Below are 18,900 nucleotides of genomic sequence, written 5' to 3'. Positions count from 1 at the left end.
CAGTTTGAGTGAAGGTGAACAGCAGTTTCAGTGAAGGTGACCAGCAGTTTGACTGAAGGTGAACAGCAGTTTGAGTGAAGGTGAACAGCAGTTTCACCCTAAAATACCTATTGACACTGTATTTCACGTTCCACCTCACCATTGTCATTTTCTTCCCACCAAAGGAATTCGTTGGCCACAGAAATTGATAATTACAGGGACAGCTTGAAGTGACATTCATAGAAAACCACTCAGACGACTGCTGTCGCCTAGGTCTGTCTGGTAGGCCGCGGTTGACCATAAATGCCCGTTTAGACCATCCAGTTCCACGGTAAGTGCGAAAGCACAGCCATTCCCTGGTGCTACGCTGGCCCTGTCCACTGAGGTTGTTCAAGCCTCTGTGCTGGTAAAGTAGCTGGTTACTGTCACAGGGCCACAAACAACATACCAAGCTCCCTTGTGGTCCAGCGCAGGAAATCCCCAGCCATTTTTTGCCATATGGCCACTTGCTATATAAATGAAAGAATTGGTCTCTCACCTTGACGGGTGACATTTATAAAAGAGTTCCCTTGTGCAACACAGCCCACTCAGATTCTGAGTATATTTAAACAGCGTATCACATAATCCAATTACTACATTCTCTACAGGTAGAATAATATTTTCTCTGGTGCCATCTGCTGGCCAATCTTAGCATTACAGAGATTGTTTTTCTCTTCGGAGTACCAGGAACGTTTCACGCATACTGGCACCTCTCAGAATCAACCGGTAATGAATAACAAGATCAGTACCGGCACCTGTTTTTTCACACTTCAAGCACTGGGCATAATGGAGAATAACAGTCATACATGAGGTTTACCATCACCCCAGCTACTCAAGGTAAATTCCTGTACCCCTGACTGTAGGTGTTCCGATTGGCTTATTAACCACACTCCCAGCATTCGTCAATGAAACAACATTCATCTCCTGTTTTCACTGGTTAAATGTCAAACTGCTCGCCCCTTCTCAGACCCACTGACCTCCTTTTGCTGCCAAACTGAGAGCTCTGGAAAGCATAGTGAGTAAGGAACATCAAAAGATGTCCTGTCAGAATCTCAGAAGATCATGCTTTTGCACCCCTGAGAAAATTACTCATGATAAAGTAAATATCCGGCTTTTAAAATAAGAAATTCTTGTTCAATGACCAATCTCTTAATGTGTTGTTCATTGCAATTGTCTTGCACGTATTCACACACACACACACACACACACACACACACACACACACACCAATCAGCATAAACGCCTTTGCATAAACAATCTGATCTGAAGTTTCACATATTCTTGCACTCTGTTACAGTCTCCAATAGAGCTTTCTGATCACCAGGGTGCACAAACATCTGCACACAGCCCCAGTATTGTTCCTAGGCTCAGATAGGCCACCGGCTCTGGTTAATGTCACCCTTACGGTCTCACGCATTCTGCTGAAAAGCTCAAGGCTATTCATTTCACATATATAGGGAGGTTCGGGGGGGTGCAAAGGGGCTTTCCTATAATTACCTCAGATAATGTTGCATCTACCAAAGAGGGCTGTCTGCTCCTAAGGAGAGTGTATGTAATGAAAGTGATCTGTCATGGAATAAGCGGGGCAGGGAGATGGATGGACATGAGCGGCGCGCCCTGCGCCTGCCACTTCGGTTTGTGTGTTTTGTTAGGTCTCTGGGGACGTGTCATAAACTCCAGTTTCTTCGTCACTCTGTGTGGATCGGTGGGCTTGTCAGGCGCGCTTAGAGGGTCTTATGTTACTGGGTTTTAGTCTCTCAGAGACTGTTTAATGGTGTATTTTAAACAGTTTCTTCTATGTCTACCCTATATTTAATAATTGAATGTTTTTTTTAAATATGACACTTGCAGGTATAAAACTGTAATTTAAATTTGGCCATTTTACATGAAACACTTTCTAGGTGACATTACAGTCTATATATACCTGCTGAATTTCCTGCCAGGATATTACAGTACAACAACATCCAGCTGTTATCTGCTCTATGACCATAACTCATCAATGCTAGTGCACAAATAAAGCTGATATTTTCCATCACATCAGACCAGAATTCCTTTATTGCGGTCTTAACTTTGGAGAATGTGAGGCACTGACCCAAATCAGGAACAGAATATTACATCAGAAGACTGTCAGATATGTTATATGCCCTGAAGCAGCCCTGATATACACATTGCCCTGTGAAGAGGTTAAACCACTCGAGAATGCGTGGACTAAGACACATCAAGACATTAAAGATGTTTTTGTAAAGATTCTCCATTCAAAGATAATACAGTAGGAACTGAACCAGCACCCTACACTCTGGAGAGATCTCATATGATTATGTTTCATCTTTATACTTCATTCTCACCATTGTATTCCTTTAGTCACCACGGTTACCGAGAGTAGAGCTTTGCTATGCTTTCATTATTTTATAGAAAATAACTGATAATTCCCACCACTGCATTAAGTACATGATAAGCCTAGACTGTAGTCCATTTTAATGTAAATTAATATTAACTCTGAGAAGGAAGTTTTATAGAGTGACAAGTCCTGCTGGTGAAAATTCCAGAATGCAGTTGAAGAATAATTGTTGGGTGGGCTTGAACCAGACCTCATAGGATCAGTGTACCACTAAAAAAACAACCCATATTCACCCCCTTTGTACATACCCATATGTAAGCAAGGTTCATATTCAGATCTTCACAAAGTCCAGACAGCCCCAATGTTGGCTGTTGAAATAAATTCAAGTTTGCTTTAAAGCCTTAGAGTTCTGTTTGCTTTTGAACACCAACCTCGTTGCAGACAGACATCACAGAGGGGCAGTCTCCAAGGGGATGCCCAACACCTGGGGGCCCTTACCAATCTGCAGAGGGCATTTGGACCCACCAGATGCCACCCACCAGCACCTCCCACCCACCACAACTCTTGACTGAATGGCGCACGCCTTTTCATGTAAACAAACTGCAAAGAGTGCGTGTTTTCCCATGGCTTACTCACAACCAAAACTTAAAAGCGATTCACATGGCAGGCTTTGCTTTTACTCCTTGAACTTTTTTTTTGTTCCCTTTCATACTTCATTTTCATGATATTTTCCTTTCTAAACAGTTATTTGTGTTTTGCTGCATGTTGACAAGACAAATGACTTCAAGATTTCCAGGGCTTGTACCCGTCTGATACAGTTTCAGGAGCAGTGAGCCGCCAAAGCCCGTTACTTCAGACAAAGCAGAGTCACTTCTGTAATTTTTTTATAATGCTTTTTCCCGCCCAGGGCTTCAGATGCATGAGCATTCGAACAAAAAAAGGGCTTGATGGCAGGAACAATTCAGGTTTTGAACATGTCCTGAACCTGAGGTCCTAGGACTGCCTTAGACAGAGACGATTATTCAGCACAGTCATTGAAATTGTAAGGGGATCTGGGGGGGCTATTTCTGTAACTGCAAGGTTATGATGTCTGGTCCAGGGAAGTCCAGCTCAGAAACCTGGTTTGAATGGTTCCCTGATGTATTCTGACAGCACAAAAGGTCTGTCCTGTACAATGAGGAAATGCACACATGGTTTAATGTAACCTATTCCAGCCAAATCAGAAACATTTATGCACAAACAAGTCCAAAATTACATTTCTGAATACAACTCTACAATGTATCCCTCACATGACCATTGTTTAAAGTGTTTTGAGTAAACTTGACTCATTTATGGGCTGTTTGTTAATCATAGTAAAAGGTGTTTCAAATCAGTCTAAATTAAGAACAACAGAGAGGGTTGTCAGTAACTGTGCATCACCTGGAGGTTCTAGAAATTCTACAGGTTGAAGTTGTAGAAAGAGTCTAGAAGTTGTAGAAAGGACTGAATTGCTTTGGTAAAAGTAATATAAAGTTAAGCAAGATGAAAACAGCTGAATTTCACTCAATTCAATGATCTAAACTGTTATTGTTCTGAGATGACAAAATAAGCAGTCTTCAACAAACCATTTTCACTTAGAGAGGGAAACTGGAACGTTCTGGAACAATGAAACTTCCATAAAACACCTCAAGTTAGAGCTGGCAGAAAATCCTGCATGGACTGTTACATGAATGAGATTCTGTGTCTGTACATTCATATACCCCAGGAGGCATTTCGCCTACCTCCTCTCCAGAACCACAGAACTGAAGCTGGTCTGTGCAAATATACCGGTACTGGTGCAGTGAAAAAGAAGGTTATAATATACACGTTTGATACACAAATTCTCCAAGAACTCCAAGAGAACACATCGTACAAACATTTGGTGTTGTTTCAATTTCACGCTTCTCCTCAACTAAAACCTTACATGACACATGTATTTCTACTTCAAATCTGTAAAATATAAATAGTAATCAATGCAGAATTAAAAGGTTGTTTTCCAATTAGTCATTGTATTTTCAGTCAGTTACAGAGAACAGACATTACTTGCTGAGTAATACATTTGGGGTTTCTGACATAGAACATGCCTACATTCCTTCCAAGAAAACTCAAATTCTTTGCTCTACATGATCATAAGGGTAAGATACAACTTTATTGCTCCCCAGGAATGAAACTAACTGTCATCCAGCAACACTGCAAGCGTAATTTACTTCCTGTGGGGGGGGGGGGGGGGGGGGGTGCAGCCTATGGGCACGAGGCAGGGAACAACCCAGGATGGGGCGCCAATCCATCACAGGGCACACTCACACACCATTCACTCACACATGCAAACCTATGGGGAATTCAGCCTCAGTATGTTTTTGGACTGGAGTTCCTAGAGGAAACCCCATGACAACATGGGAAGAAAATGCAAATTCCACACACATGGAACCCTAGGGAGCACTTGAACTCTAGACCCAGAAACGTAAGGCGACAGTGATAACCACTGCATCGCTGTGCCCCCCAATATGGGACATATTATTTTTTATAGTATCACCAGTGTTAGGGGGCCCTGAATGTACTTGCGATTTTGTCTATTAAACATTGGAATGGAGCTTCAAAGTGTTGCATGTCTTCAGTAATAACCATTTAAGAAATCCCTTGTCATTTTATTTGGGAAGGTGTCTGTGCAGTTTTACAAATGTACATGATTATGTGAATATGGTGGTTCTTTGTTTTTTGTAATGTTTTAATAGAGTAAATAAGGAAAGATCCGTGAATGTCGGGTGAATATCTAACTGACTGCTAACTTTACTCTGTCACCGAACAGGCTCTACAGCTTCTGTGGCTGCTGTTGCCTCTTTTGAGTCTTCTATATGTTCTTCATATTTTGTGGCATATGCAATAACAGATGGTCTTCTTGGGGTTGTACTGTCGTGAGGCTGTTGATCATTCTCTTCGGCCAAAGGTTGGTGACTCACAGTGTACTGGGCATGAGGCGTGCTGAAACTTTCATTACTTTTAGCTGGCAGATGTGTTGAACTTTCTGATTTGTCATTATCCGTGTTTCTTCTATATGGCTTAAGGTGACTTGTGTTGTATTTTGTTTTTAGCGTAGACCCTTCTTGGTTTTTTAATGTAACCAAGTTGCCACACACCGTTTCAATTACAAATGGACCGGAGAAATTTGGTTCAATTCTCCCTCCTTTTCGTCCACACTTCCTCATATTCAACAGGAGAAGCTCATCACCGACACCATACATGACATGTTGGTACTTCTTCTGAACCCTTTTGGCATATGCTGCTTTCTGTTTATCCTGTGACTTTTTAATAATTTGTTCTGTTGTCTGTTTAAAAGCCTTCATTGTCTTGTCTTTGGCTTGTACAAAGTCTGTACACACAGACTCTCCAGGGAGAATGATAGTGGAAAGCTAGAATTTCAAATAATTAGGAATGGAATGCCATCAAAATGTAAATGCACAGTAAGATATTTTTAACATTACAGTGAAATGTCAAAGTTAGGATTAAAAAGTGTCTTCTAAAACAGCAAGTGATAAAATTTGGACGGACTCACCGGCATGTCAGCAGGAACCTCTGAAGGGAATACGGCCTCTCTGCCATACATTAAAAGAAAGGGAGAGTGTTTTGTGGTTGTGTGCATCTTCGATCGCAAGGAGAACAGTGTGGCATCCAGATAGGTATCCCAGTTATTCTGCTGATTGTTGACGAATTTCTTGAGGGCTCTAAAATAAAAATACTATCATTATAATCACATTTTTATGAAATATAAAAATCTAGGTAAAATAACATTAAGCATTACCGTTTTATGTTATCACTGGTCTTTTCATTGAGGCCATTAGTTTGGGGTGGTAGGCTGCTGTTACACTCCTCTTAATGCACAGCAGTTCACAAAGGGAATGGTTGATCTTGAAGAATGAAGAAACAAAATTTTAGAGACTGCAGAGTAATCACAAAACCTTAAATTACCGGTTGTTATATATTTAATGGTACCGACTTCATTAACAAATTCTCTTCCCTGGTCGAAAATAATTCTTTTGGGACAGCCATGTCTGTATATAACTGAGCACAACCGTCTTGCAACTTCTGATGCTGTTTTTGTTTTTAAGGGGAAGAGACCTCAACCCACTTTGAGAAGTAGTCAGTGGCTGTCAAAATGTACTGAAGGCCATCAGTGGTTTTTGGGAAAGGCCCTGTTACATCAATTCCGATAAGCTCCCAGACATCACTGACCTATTAAGAGGAAGATCCTTTTTAATATGTGCAATACTAAATGTTACATACATAATATGTACAGTGGTCACTGTTACGATGGTCAAAGCGGCCCGAGGTGACATGTGGTTTGTGTTAGAGAATGGCCAGGAAAAACACAGGGCAGCTGTGGCACCTACACAAGGCACAAATAAGGAGCCACTACTCACCAGACTGACTTCAAGTTACTACCACTTAACAGCCATAATTAAATCACATAAATTTGCATAATGACTGAAGGACAGACTTGGAAGGATTCAGCTGCAGGAAGCTGTATTTACTGGCAACTTTAGGCATGAAATGAAAAGACATGACATTTACCTGAATACATTCTAGTGTCTAAACAGCAACCAAAGGCTTAACAACCTTTTGGCACTTGTCACATTCCAAGATCTGTAAGATATTTACAATTAATATCAGCACAGATTACACCATTATTTGAAGAACTACGTCATCTACAATTAAACATACCCAGTTTACATACCCAGAAATCGGAATCAATCCAATCCAATCGTACTGTAGTAGTGTAAGTGTGGAATAATGACTTTCTTTCACCAACAAAAACAACTCTGCCTTTCTTGACTCATAAACGAGGTGGGCACGAAGACCTCGTTCTCACAAAATATTATAATGCTTTTGTATTTTTATATAAATGTAGTTCTAGATTAAACAACGAATAAGACTTACTTTTCTACGTATATGTAATATTTCCACTCTTACTAAAGCAAAACCCACAGATTATAACAGTTCCAAGCAGCAAATGAAATACACGTGTACAGCCGAGTTTAATGTACAGAACGTACAGAATTCGGGGGAGTAGGAATGTAAACAGTACAATAACAATCACCTCGATGTGTCTAATGCACGAAATATCAACAAATCATTAATAATGTTTAAGATAAGACACGTTAAAACTAACATACAAATCTCCGCTTTTGTCAAACAAACAAGAGTGGCAAAAACTTTCTGCGTTTGGAGATTTACGGCGTAATGATGACGTACGCATACACTGTAGCGCTTAGAAGCAGTTTTTGGCAGGTAGCAGAAAAGGGCAGAACACCCCGCCTTGGGAAGTTGCGATCGACTTATTTAACACGAATTCAAATGCAGATGAACCAGCATATGAATGTCCAGTCAGCTGATCAGTCACAGTCACATGCTCAGGATCGCAGGGTCCCTACAAAGGGCTATCATAGTCCACTGCCTTACACCTATCAGCTTGTTTCTTATCCTTTTCTTCCGGAATCCTGTGTGCCCGCCATGATTCCGTAAAGTACCTTAAATTGTACTCCCGGTATTCCTTCATACGCCTGCCAAAGCCAGAGAAAGCATACATCTTCCCCCGACTCACTCGGAGCAGGTAAGGCTTGCATTTGCCTTCTGGCCATCTTTTTTCTGCTATACTCATCTGATTTTGTAACGAGTTTTTTTTCTCGTTCAGTGCCTTTCTCGTTGTTTTGTATTTGAGAAAAACAGCCACTAGATGGTATGCTTTCTTTTTTTAATCGTGCCAATTTTTAAATGTGACCTTCAAACAACCTGTTGAGTGTACAGTAGTGGGCGAAAGTTTTGAGAATAATTGCATTTTATTAACAATTACATTACGTTTATGCGGAGTCAATATTTGCAGTTTTGGCCCTTCTTTTACAAGACCTCTTCAATTAGCTCTGACATGCTGTCAATCAACTTCTGAGCCAAATCCTGACTAACAGAAGACTATTCTTGCATAATCAGTACTTGGAGTTTGTCAGAATTTGTAGGTTTTTCTTTGTCCACCTGCCTTTTGAGGATTAACCACAAGTTCTCAATGGGATTAAGGTTTGGGGAGTTTCCTGGCCATGGATCCAAAATGTTGATGTTTTGTTCCCTGTGCCTGTAAGTTATCACTTATGCCTTATGGCACAGTGCTCCATCATACTGGGAAAGGCATTGTTTGTCACCAAACTGTTCTTGGATGGTTGGGAGAAGTTGCTCTCACAGGATATTTTGGTACCATTCTTTATTCGTGGCTCTGTTCTTGGGCAGAATTGTGAGTGAGCCCACTCCCTTGGCTGAGAAGCAACCCCACACATGAATGGTCTCAGGATGCTTTACTGTTGACATGACACAGGACTGATGGTAGTGCTCACCTTTCTGCTCCAGACAATCTTTTTCCAGATGCCCCAAACAACCGGAAAGGGGATTAATCGGAGAAAATGACTTTATCCCAGTCCTCAGCAGTCCAATCCCTGTACCTTGTGCAGAATATCAGTCTGTCCCTGATGTTTTTCTGGGAGAGAAGTGGCTTCTTTGCTGCCCTTCTTGACACCAGGCCATCCTCCAAAAGTCACCTCAGATGCACTCACACCTGCCTACTGCCATTCCCAAGCAAGTTCTGCACTGGTGGTGCCCCGATCCTACAGCTGAATCATATTTAAGAAACGGTCCTGGTGCTTACTGGACTTTCTGGGGCGCCCTGAAGCCTTATTCACAACAATTGAACCTCTCTCCTTCAAGTTCTTGATAAGATAAATGGTTGATTTAGGTGCAATCTTACCAGCAGCAATATCCTTGCCTGTGAAGCCCTTTTTATGCAAAGCAATGATGACTGTATGTGATTCCTTGCAGATAACTATGGTTAACAGAGAAAAAAAAACACTTATTTTAAGCACCACCTTCCTTTAAAGCAGTGATGCCCTGCTTGTTTTCCAGCTATCCCTGCCCCGCACACTGCTGATTACCTGGATCAGCTGTGTTCAGTCAAGTAGAAGCTGAAAGAAAGTTAGAACGTGTGTGTGGGGCAGGGGTAGCAGGAAAACAAGCAGGGCAGTGGGGCTCGAGGACTGAGTTTGAGAACCACTGCTTTAAAGCGTCCAGTCTACTATTCTAACTCAATCAGCATGACAGAGTGATCACCAGCCTTGTCCTCGTCAACTCTCACCTGTGCTAACGAGAGAATCACTGAAATGATATCAGCAGGTTCTTTTGTGGCAGGGCTGAAATGCAGTGGAAATTGGTTTTTTGGGATTATGTACATTTTCATGGCAAAGAGGGGATTTGCAATTAATTGCAATTCATCTGATTACTCTTCATTACATTCTGGAGTATATGCAAATTACCATCATAAAAATTGAGGCAGCATACTTTGTGAAAATCTGTGTCATTCTCAAAACTCAATTATCACAACTGCAATGTAAACCACAGACTATCTAACAAATGTAAAATAAATCTGTGCAATATATTAATGAAGACATTCAGTCAATATCATTTGTGTTTATTTATACATAAGCTGTAGCTGAGCCATGTACAGTAGGTGTAACAGTAAACAAGTTACAACTCATAAGAAAACACTTATTTATATTAATATTAAACTGAATTATATTTGTTTGCTACGTGCTGCATAGAAAAGGCACTATATAATAATGCATAAAAAAAAAAAATCTGAGCTTTGGAAGATGTGTGTAATTCACACGCTAAATTTCATCCAAATAAAAAATGGTGATGTAAAAACAACTTGTGGAATTAGAATGGACTGGTCCATTTATAATGTAATAGTAAGGCTTTTATTATTCAGCTGAATATGTTTAACTTCTGCACTCGGACTGGGTTTGGTTAATAAGTGACATGGACGTGTCAGCTGGCCGTGTCTTCAGGGCACTGGAGGAGTCATGTGTCCCAGTTCATAAGCTACCAGGTGTTTCCAGCTCACACTCATTGCTACGCTCTCACAGATCGCTTCCCTGTCTGTGCAAGTTGAAACGGTCCGGCGGAGCCCCTGTGGGACACAAGGTACATCATCTCTCCTAATCTTGTTCTGATGGAGGAGACATGGTAAATACTGTACTTGCATGATTTTTTTCCATCCCGCTGTCACGTTCATTTCTGGATTTGTTGGTATATGCATAAGATCTACGCTTATATTTGTTATTATTGATTCCCAATGATTTATCTTATATATTGTTTATACTTATATTGCATAAACCTTGTCCATGATCTCTGAGCTCAGGGAACATTTTGAAGGTGTGTACCTTCTGTCTGACTCCATTGTCTAGTTACAGTCTACACCCATCCCACGCCAGTGCAGAACTCATCCTCATGGCTCACAGACTGTTTGAGGGCAAGGAACATGCAGTTTCCTACCAAAAGTACAGATTATCCCCTTCGGAGCAGCTCATAGGGGAGATCCTGACCTTTCTGGAGAAAAAGGTAAGAGGAATAAGAGCAGAGAAGTCATGTGAGAGGCCTTTTAAAGACTGATCTCATTGGTGGTCTGAAGTACATTAGGTTGTGTGTTGTTATAACACCTGTGACCAGGGCTGAAACGAAGCTCGCCTGCTCACCTGATTCAAGACTCAAGATTCCTTTATTTGTCACGCACATAGTTATACAAGTACAAAATGTGGTGAAATGTAACCCTGGTCACTCTGAAGACTGCACAAAAATAAGGAAAATATAGAAAGTATACAGTGTGCAAACTTCTTCAGCTGTTTCAAGAGACACGGTCTTGCCTTTCTGGTGAGCTTTTGTATTGTATGTGCAGTCCAGGTCAGCTCTTCCGAGATGTGAAGACCCAGGTGGTTAAAGCTGCTCGCCCTCCCCACTCCAGTCCTGTTGATGATGAGGGGGGCATAGGGCCGCTACTGTCTCCTGCTCAAGTCCACTACCAGCTCCTTAGACTTGCTGATGTTCAGTTGGATGCAGTCTTCCTGACACCATAATACCAGATTCTCCGGCTTCTTAGTATATGCTGCCTTGTCATTGTTGATGAGTTACCCATTCATACCACCTGTCCGCCTGTGAGGAAGTCAAAGACCCAGGCACACAGCCGGCTGTTCAATCCCAGCATCCTCAGCTTCGGTGAACAGTGTGTGGGGGACTATTGTGCTGATAGCTAAACTATAGTAACAATCAACAGCTGTCCCACGAAGTCCCTAACCCTTATAGCACGGTGCTCCGTCAGACATTGTTCGGCACCGAACTGTTCTTGGATGGCTGTCGAGTTGTTCTCGGAGGATGTTTTGGCACCATTCTTTATTCATGCAGATGGATGATTTGGGAGTCACTAGCTTGTGATGCACAAGGGGCTACTATTGCAATGAAGTGTAAGTGATGCTGTTTCTAGTAGGAGGAAAATTGTGGGACGTTGTAAGCATTCACAACTTGCATATACTCTCGTGGATATTCAAAATGAATTGCAACTACCTCAAAAATGCTTAAAACAAATGAGGTGACACATAATGTTCTGTATGCTTCTAGTAGCCTAATCACAGATTTTTGGCATACCTTTTTTCTTTTGTATATTATTAAAAGATTAATAATATATAAAGTATATGCATATATGACATGTTTATTATATTAAAATAGTAAATTAAAACCAGCTGTTGTATCAGAATCTATATCGTTATCGGCAGTTGTGTATCGGAATTAGATCGGAACTAAAAAAAAATGTGGATCGGCCCATCCCTAGATAGGACCTACGTTATAAACCATGGTACAGGAGTTCACTGCCTCACGGATGGCTCCGTTGATCCATGGTTTATAATTGGCAAAAGTTTTTCTTTTGTGATTGGATAACATTGTCAGCCAACATGCTAACAAAGCTAACTGCTACTTCCGCAAACTCATTGTCGTAAATGACCGTAACATGTTCTAGTCTACATCGTCTAGTGCATGCTGTAATGTTGCCTCTGAGGTGAATAATTTAGATGAAGGTCGCGTTCAAAAGGTGGTTAGTATAAAAATTGCACGTCGGGCTGGTTTGTTTTTTATGTTCCGCCCCTACGTGAAACTTGTATATTTTCCTAGTGTAATATGAGTAACTTACCCATTTCTGCTAATTCCTTTTGTTTACCATGTTGGACAAACCATTCTGTTTCTCTAGAGAGCTTGTTTTCTTGTGTTTGTATTCTGTATCGCATACCACGTAAATCTGTTGTGTGACATTAGTTATTAGCTTTTTGAACTAATGCTATTGTAAATACATTTTCATGCTCCCCTGTCGCCCAGAGGATGGGGTCCCCTTCCGAGTCTAGGTTCCTCTCAAGGTTTCTTCCTGCTAGAGGGAGTTTTTCCTTGCCACTGTCGCCTCAGGCTTGCTCCGTGGGGTTCTGGCTGGTTAAATGTAAAGTGCTTTGTGACAGTGACTGTTGTTAAAAACGCTATATAAATACAATTGAATTGAATTTACATACAGACGAATTGTAAAAGTGAAATTTTAATCTATATTCCTGCCTAAAACTATACGCTAAAGATCCTGACTGTGTTCTTGGGCCCGCTTGCTTAACAGAAAGTGCGACCCTTCGGCTTGGCTGCAGATGTGGGCTGTGGGTCTGGCCAGGGTACGATTCGCCTCGGCCCGCATTTCCTCCAGGTGGTCGGGATGGACGTCAGCCCTGCTCAGCTGGAGATGGCCCGTGCCTGCGCCAGTGCCCCCAACATCTCCTACAGGTCATAAAGACTTTCGTTAGAGGAGGGGGCAAGAATTGGGTGGGCATTAAATTTCCTCCACCCAGGTTTAAACGTTTGACATACCACGTCAGGTAAATTAATATTAAGAGCAGAGTCTAAGGCTGGTAAAAATATAGTTCTGATCAGATAGTGAATAGGATGAGTATACTCTAATAGTCTCTGCCTAGTTTAACTTAACATCTGTATGAGTAATTACATTGGATTGGGCATTCTGCACTATTCATTATCCTCATTATTGCTTTGATTTTGTTTTCATCATAGAAATAAAAATAGTTTACGTAGAGGACAACTTGCATGTAAAAACATGTCATACTTTGCTTTCTCTAAACAGCCCTAGGGGGGAGAAGTGTGGGTTCTCTTATTGCAGAGAGTACTGTACAGGGTAGGATATGGTCACTCACAGATGACAGGTATAGAATCAAGCCAAGAATTCAAGCTTGGCAGATCTCAATGGGAACTTTGTGCGCCCGAGTCCAGGGTATCAGAAATATTCTTGGCTGAAACTACCCTCTTACGTTGAGAGAATTCAGGTACCAGCAAATGGTGCTTATCTTGGGCTAGGATGTAGAGTTTATAAAATGAGTAGAATTGAGACACAGCTGTTAAGTGTTCTGTTGGATTGTAATTGGTGTGCTTAACAGTAGATGTTTCACCTATGGGTGGTCATGGCTTTTGGACACAGGCAGTGTCCAGCTGAAGAACTGCCCTTAGAGGACGGCTCAGTGGACCTGGTGACGGCCATGTCAGCTGCCCACTGGTTCGACCGGCCACGTTTCCTTGCGGAGGCATTCCGGGTGCTGAGGCCAGGAGGGTGCTTGGCCCTTCTCAACTACACTCTGGACATGGAGCTTGAGTACAGGGACTGTTCCCAGGAGCTCAACCACATCTGCAGAGAGGTCAGGAGGATCCCTGTGGGGAACACCTTGTTTACGTGGCAATGTACGTAGCCATGGAGGAACACACTGTTCGGCGTATGAGCAGTGGGCATCACCGTACAGCACTGGCAATGTCTGCGGGCACAAAAGCATACCGTCCAACAGTGCTCTTAAAATAGGGTCTACTGATAGTCAATGCCATTCAGATAGCAACAGTTACTAATAGGGGGGTAACGATATACTCAGGACACGAGACGAGACACGATATTGGGTTTACGAGAACGAGATGGATTTTAAGGAAAATTTCAAAGAGGAAATATATTACTGGGAAGCAGCCTTTTATTTCATTAATTTGAAAGACGAAAAATGAGGAGTCATCGAAACTCCCGATTTTCTTTACTGTGAAAGCTGGGGTGCAAACACATTTGTAAATGTTGTCTGGCCTTTTAAGGCTTTATTCCCCATCCATCCATTCCATCGTGCCCATTTTTCAAACCGACTGTCCTACTGGGTCGCGGGGGGTCCGGAGCCTATCCCGGAAGCAATGGGCACGAGGCAGGGGGCCAGCCCATCGCAGGGCACACTCACACACCATTCACTCTCACACGCACTCCTATGGGCAATTTAGCAACCTCAGCATGTTTTTGGACTGTGGTCCAAACTGTGGGGTACTCCGGTAGAAACCCCACGACGACATGGGGAGAACATGCAAACTCCACACTCCACCCAGGCGGAGACTCGAACCCGGGTCCCGGAGGTGTGAGGCAACAGTGCTAACCACTGCACCACCATGCTTTATTCACCAGTGCAGTGGATTTAAGTAATAAGCTATGATGGTGCTGCAAATGGCTTTGCACAGTAGTAGCGTTAGCCGCAGTGTACGGCATTATCTTCCTACAATGCTTACGATGTTTTGTCAGTCACCTTTTCGTCATTTGTATTTTTCGCCGGATAGCCAAAATTTTGCCACACAAAAGATTTAAAAGCGTCTGGAGCGTCTGCTGCGGTAATTTCGTCAGACGCCGACATGCTTACAGCAGCTGATTTGCAGCGCCTTCGCGAGACCGCTTTTCACTCCGAGAAATCTCATATTGTGATATCGCGAGATCTTGTGACATGATATCTCATTACATCCTTACTTACTACCTTTCAAACGACAAATGCCTTACATTCATTTGATGAGTCAATAATAACCATTTTCTGAATATTACTTCAAGATATTTTAACAATAAATGATGCCTTATCATTCTGCAGCTTTACTCTGCTATTTGGCCATATCGCTCTACAATCTTGGGTCCTGATTCAACCATTCTCTACAAGGAAATGTTTGACTCCATCCCGTATCCAGAGAAGGAATGGTAAGTATGACTTTCAAACTGAGGTTTTATGTTATATTGTTCTATATTGATATTGAATGGTGTGTGACTGTGCCCTGCGATGGGATGGTGCCCCATCCTGGGATGTTCCTTGTCTTGCGCCCATAACCACAATGGTAAAATTTTAAACACCGATTAATTAAAATTGCTTAAAAATATTGTAGAAACCAGATAAATGAGATGCCTACTGTCATGTCCGGCTTGTCCGATCTTCGTGTGTGCCACGCCCCCTGATTATCCTCGTGTGCTTCCCTGATCTTGCCCAGCTGTGTCTGATTATTTTCGCCCAGTCTTGTCTATTTCAGTCCACGTCTTGCCCTGCCTGTTGTCCGTCATTGATGTTACTTGATGTCAGATGTTTCCTTGTCGCTGTTTCCCTGGTCTCCCGAATAAATCCCAAGTTTTCCCCTTTCTTCCGCCTGCCTGCCTCATCCTTGCCTGCTTCCTGCCCGTCGCTACCCCCAAACTCTGACATCTACCATATAGTAAGGGATATATTGTAAATATCATCATTTCTGGAATCCACAATACATAAGGTTCTTTGTATAGGTTTTTGAGACAGTGAGGATAGAGAGAAATTTACCTTTATTCTTATCAATCATCTCCACAATGCCTGTTTTAATCTTCCTGGGATTTCCAGGCATGACTGTATATCAGTTAAGCATTCCATACCAGTATCCAGCTACATTGGCATGGTGGAGTCCTTCTCCAACTACCAGACCCTCCTTGAGAAGAAGCCGGAGGAGGCCAGGAAACTGTCCCAGGACGTCAGAGACAGGTGGGAACTGAATGCCCCCTCCCTTTTGTGAGGCTGAACTCATCTGTGCTGAACAGACCTTACCTGTTGGCTGCTGAATTCCAGACCATACCTGAATTCCACTCACTGCTTTACGTAACTGGTGCATCAAAGACATACCCTGTATATCTATTTGGACGTGTGAAAATCGTACACATCAAGACTGGATTCCCATTGCACACTCTGCAACAGATTACTCTGTCCAATGTTACAAATAAAATTTCTGAAAACAATTACAATAAAATGCATAAAAACGTATCCGATCAAATGGTTAAAGATATGGAATTGTAATCAAAATGTACCTAGCAGGAAGTCTTTCACCATCAGAATGCTGGCTTTAGTGAACAGATTCTTCCTCATCATCATCATCTATATCTCCAGTAGTTCAATTAATTGCACAAGCATTTTATGTAAATTGCAGTTTCTAAGCATTACTTGTTTTCACTGCACTGTTGTACGTTATACAGTGTTTCCCCAAGGTGTACAGCTTGGGGGGTACAGAAGGACACCGACAGGATTTATGGTGCTCATGTGTTTCTTTTAATGACAGCAGTCAAAAAAAAATGCAGATACAGAGAGCAGAGGAGAATTGTTGTGTAAATAAGATAAATAACATAAGGCTATTTACTTTGTTTAATAAAGGCACAATGTATAGCCCTGTTCTATAGGAAAGGTAACCTTAAATGACTTCTTTTGTTATCTGAAGCTATATAGAAAATAAAATGAAATTGACCTTCAAAGGGGGTGGGGCGCCCCACTAATATAATGGTAGGGGAAACATATTATTTGTATGTTTTTGCTTCTTGTGGCTGAAATGAACAAGCTTCCCGGTGCACTTACTGCACATGGCTAATAAAACACCTTTAATCTTGAATTGCATCAGATGATAACTGTGTATGTAGGTAGAGTGTGCAAAATGTCAGTTTTAGTCTTTCTAAATAAGGCATATACATTAGCTAAATATCAGCAGTGAAAATAATCAGAGTATCCACTTTCGGGGAGAACAAATGCAGTATCTTTGTGTTCTTTGTCTTTCTAGACTGCTAGCTGTGATGAAAGTCAGCTCTCCGGAAACTGAAGTTGGTTTGGTGGTGAAGTATTACTGTTTACTGGCTCGGAAGCCTGATGTGAGCTGAAGTCATGTGTAACAAAAGCTGGTAATTAGTCGGGTGATGCAGTCTCGCGATCCTACAACCTTCTGCTATTACTTTGTATGTAACTGATTTTATGTGCATTAATCTGCTATCTGTGCATGTCTGTCAGGTCAGTTAAGGCAATCTTAAAATCCCTGAAGCTAGTTAATTGTTGGTTCTGTAATTTCATAAGAACTTTCTTACCGTTTAATTCGAACCCTATATAGTTGCCATTTATGTAAAGAATTTTACCTGCTTTAAACTTTCACCAGTACTGGCCTGTGGGGTTTATTAGTATCATATTAAAATATTAAAACTATTAAACTAAATTATTAAAGCTAAAATATTAAAACTGTGTTGTTACTGATTTTATACTTTCTTTAGTACTGTCTAATCTTTTCTGTTTTGGGTCGGACAAAGTTTAGGAGGGTGTGCATATTTCGGCGGGGGGGGGGGGGGGGGGCGCACAAGTCGCTCTACTCAGCAGTAAATAATTGATAAATGTATAACGCAAGTTTATTCTACATGTCAGGAGGACGGAGTGAGAACAAGTTTTCATTTCTCACGTACAGAAACATGCACTATACATGCGTGTAGTGAAATGCTTTTTCCCACCTGCTTCCTGGATCGTGCTAATAAGAGAAACATGTAATGCAAAGAAAAAAATTAACAACATAAAATAATATTAAAACAGCAATGTCAATAACAAACAGTAAAATAAGTCAATATAAACGAATAGCCATGATATATACAGGCAATGATAAATATTTACATGAGGCAGTGTACACCAGGGAGATGTAAAATGAAAAGTGAGGAATTACGTCAGTGGCTGTTAGGGGTCCTCGTTTATTTGACAGATCTACATGAGGGTAGAAACGTGTTCTCGCTCTCTCCTTGTTGACCATCAGGCTGCAGTAGTGCCTATCTGACCACAGGAGGAGAAAAGGCCATTGTTGGGGTGAGTAGAATGTTTAATTAATGGTTAATGGATAATGGTTAGGGAAGCGCACTTGTAATTGAAAGATTGCAGGTTCAAATCCCCAACCAGCAAGGCACCACTGAGGTACCCTGAGTAAGGTTTCGCCCCTAAGCACTGCTCCCCGGGCGCTGAATTAGCTGCTATGTCACGACGTCACATATGGATTAAATGCAGTGGACACATTTCATTGTTGTGCACTGTGTGCTGTGGTGTGTCAACAATGACCACTGAACAATTAGCTTTGTCTCCTGTAGGTCACCTGCAGATTAAGGCAAGTACACCCAAGGGGGCTGTTCTGCTTGGTGTAGCTCCCAAAACAGATGATGATGTGACCAGTTAGGATGCTCTCGAGGACATGGCTGTAGAATGCTTTGAATATCTTAAGAGGTAACCTGCACTTCTTTAGCATATTGAGGTAGTGGCAGTGTTGACATGTCTTTTGCACAATGTCAGTTCCTCCATGATGTGGACACCTAGGTATCTGAAACTGGACTTTTGATCATGAGACGGTTATAGCGCCTCACCTGCTTCCTCCTAAAATTCAGGCTCCACAGATCTTAAATTTCCCACGTCAATTCAAGCCACTTCCATCAGAGTTATGACCCCTGGAGAAAATGAGGAATCTCTATTGGTGATCGTCAAACACCATACTTTTAAAGGAAATTAATTCCAGCT

General features: G+C 41.7%; 1 protein-coding gene and 1 long non-coding RNA gene across 5 annotated transcripts; one reads left to right on the top strand and one right to left on the bottom strand.

The window, feature by feature from the left end:
* Positions 1 to 4,596: 4,596 nt before the first annotated feature.
* LOC125724525 (uncharacterized) lies at positions 4,597 to 7,649 on the bottom strand. Of its 3 annotated transcripts, none has more exons than XR_007387208.1 (3): positions 6,171 to 7,649; positions 5,925 to 6,093; positions 4,597 to 5,781 (listed from the first exon to the last, which is right to left on the bottom strand). It is a non-coding gene; the product is annotated as an uncharacterized LOC125724525 (long non-coding RNA). The 3 variants fall into 3 exon arrangements; XR_007387206.1 differs by having other exon boundaries at positions 4,597 to 6,093; positions 6,171 to 6,276; positions 6,498 to 7,649; XR_007387207.1 differs by having other exon boundaries at positions 4,597 to 6,093; positions 6,171 to 7,012; positions 7,104 to 7,649.
* Positions 7,650 to 7,702: 53 nt separating this feature from the next.
* Positions 7,703 to 17,598, top strand: LOC125724515 (putative methyltransferase DDB_G0268948). 2 transcript variants are annotated; one of them, XM_049001250.1, is made up of 8 exons: positions 7,703 to 7,979; positions 10,330 to 10,429; positions 10,651 to 10,804; positions 12,885 to 13,045; positions 13,749 to 13,962; positions 15,196 to 15,299; positions 15,958 to 16,095; positions 17,153 to 17,598. In XM_049001250.1, exons 2-8 carry the CDS (start codon positions 10,416 to 10,418, stop codon positions 17,247 to 17,249), a joined length of 882 nt encoding a protein of 293 aa, XP_048857207.1. In that variant the 5' UTR covers positions 7,703 to 7,979; positions 10,330 to 10,415; the 3' UTR covers positions 17,250 to 17,598. The 2 variants fall into 2 exon arrangements, with proteins under 2 accessions (XP_048857207.1, XP_048857208.1); XM_049001251.1 differs by having other exon boundaries at positions 7,708 to 7,979; positions 10,330 to 10,387.
* Positions 17,599 to 18,900: the final 1,302 nt, after the last annotated feature.

This window comes from Brienomyrus brachyistius, unplaced genomic scaffold, assembly GCF_023856365.1.
Source record: "Brienomyrus brachyistius isolate T26 unplaced genomic scaffold, BBRACH_0.4 scaffold57, whole genome shotgun sequence".
In the NCBI taxonomy this organism is placed as follows: Eukaryota; Metazoa; Chordata; class Actinopteri; order Osteoglossiformes; family Mormyridae; genus Brienomyrus; species Brienomyrus brachyistius.
Note: the sequence above shows the minus strand (reverse complement) of the source record. Positions and strands in the feature narration are given on the sequence as shown.